At 39.2% G+C, this 7,909-nt stretch overlaps 1 protein-coding gene across 2 annotated transcripts in view; it reads right to left on the bottom strand.

Annotated features, from left to right (window-relative positions):
- Positions 1-1,274: 1,274 nt before the first annotated feature.
- The window catches only part of shtn1 (shootin 1), a 50,120-nt gene continuing 43,485 nt past the window's right edge, over positions 1,275-7,909 (bottom strand). Inside the window, exons 12-14 of one of the 2 annotated variants that reach the window (XM_038276825.1) lie at positions 4,887-4,987; positions 2,185-2,235; positions 1,275-1,795 (exon numbers count right to left, since the gene is read on the bottom strand). In XM_038276825.1, the coding sequence (XP_038132753.1) occupies positions 1,685-1,795; positions 2,185-2,235; positions 4,887-4,987 (263 nt within the window). In that variant the 3' untranslated portion in view covers positions 1,275-1,684. The remainder of the gene's footprint in view (positions 1,796-2,184; positions 2,236-4,886; positions 4,988-7,909) is intronic. The other variant, XM_038276826.1, reaches the window with a different exon arrangement.

Genomic DNA, 7,909 nt, shown 5'->3' with positions numbered 1-7,909 from the left:
CCTGTTTTCCAGTGTAGTCCTGTTTCTCTGACAGTGACTGGCTGGATGTGGTCTCTTCATCCTCTGGCATGGGAGCTGGCTCGGAGCTCGTCTGCCTGGCTGTGTGTTTCCTGGAAGGGGGCCGCCTTTTGCAGCTGCTTTTTGTATCTCCTTGAACCCCAGTTGGCCTCAGCAGATGGCCGCTCACACTGAGCCTGGTTCTGCTGGAGGTTTCTTCCTGTTAAAAGGGATTTTTTCCTCTCCACTGTCGCTACAAGCATGCTTAGTGTGAGGGATTGTATCTGAGCCAATGAGTCGATGCAATCAACTGGTTTTCCTTAGATAGAAAACTTTGAATAAATGTGACTGGATGATCTGGTTGAACTGTAAAGTGCCTTTAGATGACATGTTGTGTGAATTTGGCGCTATATAAATAAACTGAATTTAAACTGAATTTAATTTCTACATACCATCTTTTCTATTCAAATTCCTCATACAGCTACTATATTTAATCTGCAATGTATTGAGATAATTAAAATGCAGAAAGAGCAACTTTTTTGTTACTTTAAAGATAATTTTCTTTCCCCTGTTGTCATGATCTGGCCTGTTTGCTCTCCCTTAATTAGTAATTCCTCTCACCTGCCCTCTTCCTTCCCTGCCTCAATTATAATTTATTCCTCTCACCTGTTTCCTCTGGTTTATATTCAGTTTAGCCTGAGCATTCAGTGCCAGATCATTACTTGTCTTTTTGTTAGTCTGTCTGTTCAGTTTTTGCCTGGGTTCATGTCTTGGATCCTGGCAGCCAGTGGAAAGAGGGTTTTAGTGTTTGTCTCGTCTCCTGATCGTCCACTGTTCCTCCCCCGCGGAGTCCACTGGGTTTTTGGCTCAATATGTGGGGAGGTTCAGTTTTTATCAAAGTAAGCCTGGCTCCAGGGAGGAGACCAGTTTAAAGTCCTGCATCTATTTCTGTTTCCACGTCCTGTCTCGGCTACCCTCTTCCACTGAGCCTGCCTCTCTGTACCTGATCCTGTCTGCTCCTGTGCGTGACCACCTGGTCATGCTTCTGGTCCCAGTCAGACTCTGAACCCTCCTGGGAGCCTGTGGATGCCTGGAAGTCTGGATCCTGCCACCTGTTTCTGTTCCTGCCTGATCTCGATCCTGTCTCTGTCTGTTCCTGTCTGTTCTGGATCCCTGACCAGGATCTGCTTCCAGCATGTCCTCTGGAACTGCAGCACTTGGGGACATTCTAGGACTGGACTGTTAAACCAGAGTGTCTGTGATTGGGCGGTGCCCCGCTCCCCTTCCTGCAGTGTCCGCGAGCCACAGCTCCGCTTTTGTTTTGTTTGTTTACTTAATAAACGTTTTGAACTTTCCTACTGACTGTCTCTCCTTGAATACTGGGTCCCTCTGTCCTCAGTTCATGACACCTGTATCCAGACATATAGTCAACTGGTTTAAGATATTAAAACACAAAAAAATAAACAAACATTAAACAACTAATATCTAAACCAGTCTAAATGGTTAGTTGTTTAATGTTTACATCAATAAAAAACATTACAGCTGATCAATTCATTGGTGGAAAGTAATCAACATCCTGTGATAGATGAAAGTTTTCATGAGAAAAGAAAAATACATTTCAAAGTAAACTTAAAACTGATGATTTTTAATGGTTCTATAATGGGCGATGGAGCTGTGTTTGACTGTGTCAGGAATTCAGGGCATCCCTCCTTCTCAGCAGAATCCTCTGCAGCTCCTCATCTGGGTTCACAGAAGGCGGCACAGCTTTCGGTGGAGGCCGAGCTTTGTTGAAGTTCTCCTGGACGGGTCAATAAATCACATGACTGCAGGGAAATGACTATGAATGTCCAAAATATAAATGCAACGTTTAATTTCTCAATTTAATTAACTGCACCTTTTCAACCTAAAAAACATTTCTGCATTTATTATTTACTGTATATATGTACATCCAACAAGTTAACTGACCAATTAATTGTTTCCACTTTGAACTTTACATAAATATAAAAACTGAATTATCTTCCATATGCGTTTATCTTTCATATTCCCATATATGAGGATTTGTTTTTATCAACTTCTTTCTTAAATAAAATGTATGCAAATATTTATTTGTTCAAATATTTTTTATAGCTAAAATAAAGAATAAAAGCAGGGTTTAAGCAGTAAAACACAGCTTCAAAGTCCCATTACCATGATTCCTTTAAGTTCTTGAATGGCAGAATTAGAGGGCAGCCTCTCCATCTGATAAAAGGAAAATAGGAGGAGAAAATGGCTTTGGTAAATAAACAACGGCCCTGACACATTATGCTTATTTTACCTCATTCAGCACTTAAATGATAAATTGCTTCTCTCACCACAAAGATGAAACATTGTACTCTAGAATAAAGATGTATGGTTTCTACAAGAAGCAAATGTGTTAACACATAAGCATTTCGAGTCATGACCATTTTTCCATCCTCATTATTTCTAATGACCTCGCAGAGCAGCCGCTAATGCTATCTAATTTGACAGAGTTGTTAAGGAGGACTGAAAGAAGTCCTGACCGTACAGCATCTTTAAACAAAACAAGAAGCTCTTAGATAATCCTGAACACTGATGGATTTGAGAGCACTGAACAATATATGCTCACACACACACAAACACACATCTGTGTCACGCTATCCTTCTGAGGACTTTCCTTTTGACTTCTATTCATATGGGATTTATTTCTACGACCTAACGCTAACCGTTACCAACAGACTTGACCCTCACCTGAACTCAATTAACACCTTAGCCTTAAAGCTAGCCCTCACCGCCAAGAGGAGAACTTTTCTTCACCAGTCGTTGGTCCCCACAAGTACCTATAGTATAACTCCAACACACCCCCACCCCCATCCCTAAACACACATGTGAAAAACTGGCCCCAGAACACTGCTGCTGGTGGTTTACTTCAAGGATTTTAGCAGCAAAGACACATTTTCCATTTTCCTGGTGATTAGTGGTTAATATATTCTGCATTTAGGGCTGCTTCTCTCCTTCTTCTCAAACTCTGCCAATGATGTTGTCTTTGGTGTGAAGCAAAAGTACTTTTGAGGCTTTTTTCAAAGATGGAGAATAAGGAAAATATCAGGCAACTGTCCACTAAATTCACACGTTTGAATATTAGTGCATTAAAACTTGTTTTGAATGTTTGCTATTTAAATGCACAAAAGCTAGAACTAAATTACTTTATTTTGGTTATTAATATTTAATTATCAATAAAGTATGCAAAGTTTGTTAACTTAGAGGTCATAGCTACAACGCTTTAATCAAAATGATTGAAAAGAAAATAAATATTGTATTGTTTGGACTATTTTAATTGATGATGTGTAAGTCAGTTAACGCTAATAATACCTGTACGACAGAGTATTAGGGCCACACATGAAAAGAAATTTTTTTTTGCCATGACGAGATTAAACTCGACATGTCGACTTTAAAGTCGACATGTCGACATTAAACTCAACATTTCGAGAATAAAGTTGAAATGTCATGTTGAGTTTAATCTCGACGTGTCGACAATAAAGTTGAAATTAGTTCAAGAGAGCCAACCACTGCACAGGATACATGCACAGAATCCAGAATCAGACATGCCTTGTGTAGATGATTTGGTCAAATTGTACTTTCTGTGATGATTATACAGTTATACAGTTGCAGCACGTCAAAGACTACCTTCACTCTTAAAACGCAGACTGCAGCTGTGGAGCGCGGTTGCTCTTTTCTCCAAACTTTGGAATGTCGAGATTAAAGTCGCCACGATATTTCAACTTTATTCTCGAAATGGCGAGTTTAAAGTCGACACGTTGAGATTAAACTCAACAAGACATTTCAACTTTATTCTCGAAATGGCGAGTTTAAAGTCGACATGTCGAGTTTAATCTCGTCATGGCAAAAATATTTTTTCTCTTCATGTGTGGCCCTAATACTCCGTCGTATACCTGCCTGTTGCATGGCAGAACTAATATTTTTTAAAGTGCTGTCATGATCTTAGCACTGATGACTGGTCTGATTACTCATTTCATTCACCTGCTTAGCTTCACCCAGTTCTCATTACTGCTCATCTGATCTTCCTGCTTCATCCTTTATTTAACCAGCCTTCAGACCAGTCATCAGGGACAGATTGTTTTCCAACCTGTGGTGAGAAGTTTTCTAGCAATCCTGTATTTCTGATTGACTGATCCTGACCCATACTGCCTCTGAGCCTCCTGGTTTCCATTATGATCTGTTTGACTGACCTGTCTTCCGACTTGTGCTGGATCCCTTCCTGTATATGACCTGAACTTAGAATTCTCCCTTGATACCTCACCGTATCTCTGATCTCCTGGCTCTGACTCCCAAGCACATCTTCGACACCGACTTTGGCTTCGCCCTCTGGATTATCCTGCCAAAATTCATCTGCTTGGTTCTGATCTCCTGTAGGTCCTCTGACCTCCAGGACTTCAGCACCTGGGCTGGAATCGACCTCATCATCTGGGCTCGGACTGAACTGTAAGCTTTTTCAATTCAAAATTAATTTTGAATTGAAAAAGCTTCTTGGATGGGGAATGAAACATCTTCAAACTTTGAAAACAGGGAAAACTCTGACATTCTGCACAATGTTTTTCTCCCGTGTTTCTCCTAGGTTCAGTTCCTGAATTCCACGCCTGTTATTTCTGGAGTTATGTTTTTATACCATCTACTTCACCATTAAAACTGCAGCAACCATCTCTGCCTTCCAGATCCTTTCAGTGGGATCAGCTGGGAAATAAATAGGATGTTTTGTCTTTTCAACCTCCCTGTGTTTGTCTCTGGATTTAAGTGCTCTCATTGGCTATCAGCCACAGCTACTAAGAAAATAGATCAATGATAATCTTCTAGCCTAATTTAAATTGCCTCACCTTTGGTTCATTCCTGTTTGGGGACTGGTTGACTGGTCGAAGTTGAATTCCTCTCTTTATTCTCTGCATCATCTCCTCTACAGCCTGGTGCCGGATGTCTTCTAGGCAGGGAAATATCAGATTACACCAAAACTTTTAACAACATAAAAGATGTAAGATAATCTATAAACCTGATAAGATATGATCTTCAGATTAATGACCAAACTGAGCGCCATGCTCTTAAAATGGAAGTGCTAAAGGACTTTAATACAGAAAACTATGGAAACTAGAAAACTTAGCAAAACTCAGCCACAAAGAGTTTAATGTTGCAGAAATTATTTACAATTTTGTGGGGAGGGTGATGTAAAGCAACTGTTACGATAATTATTATTGATGATGTGTGAGTTTATTGCACAATAATATAACCTGCCTGTTGCGTGTCAGAACTGATAACAGTAGTTTATCTAATTAAGATAGTTTCTCTGTCTGGATATACAGTTATAATCTTCATTCTATACGTGGCAAAGATTTGGGAATGGGATGAGAGTGGCATCAGCTAAGAACAAAGTGGATGTCTAATTATCTGCTAACATCTATGACATAATGATGTGATGATGTGGCAGACTGGAGAAGTATAAAATGCTTCTCTAACTGTGAATCGGTGCCACTCCAGCGACAGCTGAGCGCGGTTGGTAAGCAGCTACCTTCTGTAACTCTAAGCAACTTCTCTGATCTATGAAGATTATAATTTCTATCAAAATCTGTTGTCATGTCTCCTGGTTATTCCATGCATATACATTATAAAAACTTATTTAAAGAGTTTTTCCCAAGTGATCTCTTCTCATGAAAAAGGAAGCGGAGAGAGAAAGCTCCAAAGTGTAGAGACAGCTTTCCTTTAACACACGCAGTAAAAATGAGTGGCATTTGTCCTTCATAAGGATCCTAATTGATCCATATTTTTTATTTTCACATCTGCTTACCCTAGTTAGTAACTAGAGTCAGTAATATTCTATTTCTAAAGCACCTTTAACAGAAATCGAAATGACAGAATTCCTCACGAGCAAAGACATCCATAAACTCAGAAACACAGACATGCTTTAGTTCATGTGTGTCTAATTAAAGATGTTTCTTGAAATGACTAGATGCTGTGCAACTCAGAGACAGCAGGAGAGCACTTCCTGCAGAGCATGTCCTGAAAAGACAGAAGCAAACCTCAACCAATCCAATCTTTTCAAATTTTCTAGATCTCAATATTTGGATGCTTTATAAATCAGGCGTTTAGCCACATGTAATGTCAGACGTGTGAAAAACTCAATAGTTTCGCCAGACTCAGAAGCAATATCTCAGACTAAAAACTCAACATCTTGTATTAAAACATCAAATATTTTGAGCCCCTATAAATACTGTTGGGTTCACTCATTTGCAATATGAGCTTCAATAAGTGTCGATTACAAATAACTCGTCAGAATACTTTTAACCAACCCCTAATTTAACCACCCAAAATAAATTTTCCCTTTGATATAATATTCTAAGCCTTAATGTTGGTTATTCATTAGCTGTAAGCAAATATTTCACATCATTTACAGGAACAAAGGCTTGAGAACATAAACTCTGTGTTTATTTAATCAACATCATGTACTTCACCTAATGATTCCATTCCATTTTCCATCACACTTATTCCTGCTGGGGTGGCGAGGGGTGCTGGTGCCTATCTCCAGCTGTCTAGGGGTGAGAGGCGGGGTTCACTCCAGTCCATCGCAGGGCAACACAGAGGCAAACAGGACAAATGGAGAATTTAGAGAAGCCAATTAACCTAAAAGTCGTGTTTTTGGACCGTTGGAGGAAGCCTGAGTACCCAGAGAGAACCCACGCATGCTCAGGGAGAACATGCAACCTCCATGCAGAAAGAACCCGGGCCGGGAATCGAACCCGGAACCTTCTTGTTGCAAGGCACTACAGCTAGTCATCCAGGTCATAGTGATTCCAAAAAAGGAAATTAAAAAATAATCTACTGGACTTTGTTTCCAAGTTTGAAGACGTTCAACTTCCCATCCAGGAAGCTTTTTCCATTCAAAATGTCAGAAATAACGTTGAGTTCAAGGTTTTATTCAGTAGCCCAACAAAGTCTTGTTTTTGTTTTGAAAACATGTAAATTGAATCCGAAGGACGGGTCTGCCCCTTTGGAATGGGGGTCGTTTGGCCAACAATTCCCTTTAATGACCTCCATTTCAGACCCTTAAACGGGTATGGGGCATTGCAGGGGAACAAAGAAGAACGAGCCCCATATTCGTCCATTTCATTTTTCATGTTTTTTAAAACAAAAACAAGGCTTAGTTGGGCTGTTGTATAAAACCTCAAACTCAACGCTATTTCTGACATTTTCAATTGAGAAAGCTTTCTGGATGGGATGCTAAATGTCTTCAAACCTAGAAACAAAGTGCAGTGGATTGTTTTTTATTTTCTTCTTTTGGAATGCCTACTTATGTCACGGTCTTGGTTCTGTTAAGTTTTCTTTTGAGTATTCAGTTTTACTTTGGTCAATGTTTTCTGGTTTTATTGATTTAATTCCTATTTTGTTTTGTTTTCTGGGTCAATTTGAGTTCTTAGGTTTTTCTTTGTTGCCCTCTTGTGTTGGTTTCCTTTTCCATAGCTCCCTTCTAGAATCCTCTGTTCACACCTGCTCCCAATCTGTTCATTAGTCCTGTCTCTGTTCTGTCTCCTATATACAGGTGCTGGTCATAAAATTAGAATATCATGAAAAAGTAGATTGATTTCAGTAATTCCATTTAAAAAGTGAAACTTGTATATTATATTCATACATTACATACAAACTCATATGTTTCAGATGTTTATTTTGTTTAATTTTGATGATTACAAATGACAACAAATGAAAATCTCAAATTCATCATATCAGAAAATTAGAATATTGTGAAAAGGTTCAAAATTGATGGCCCCTGGTGCCACACTCTAATCAGCTAATTAACTCAAACCACCTGCAAAAGCCTTTAAATGGTCTTTCAGTCTAGTTCTATAGGCTACACAAT

Source organism: Cyprinodon tularosa, unplaced genomic scaffold (assembly GCF_016077235.1).
Source record: "Cyprinodon tularosa strain WSP-4 unplaced genomic scaffold, ASM1607723v1 ctg1279, whole genome shotgun sequence".
NCBI lineage: Eukaryota > Metazoa > Chordata > Actinopteri > Cyprinodontiformes > Cyprinodontidae > Cyprinodon > Cyprinodon tularosa.
The sequence above is the reverse complement of the archived record's forward strand: the minus strand, read 5'-3'. Positions and strand labels throughout refer to the sequence as shown.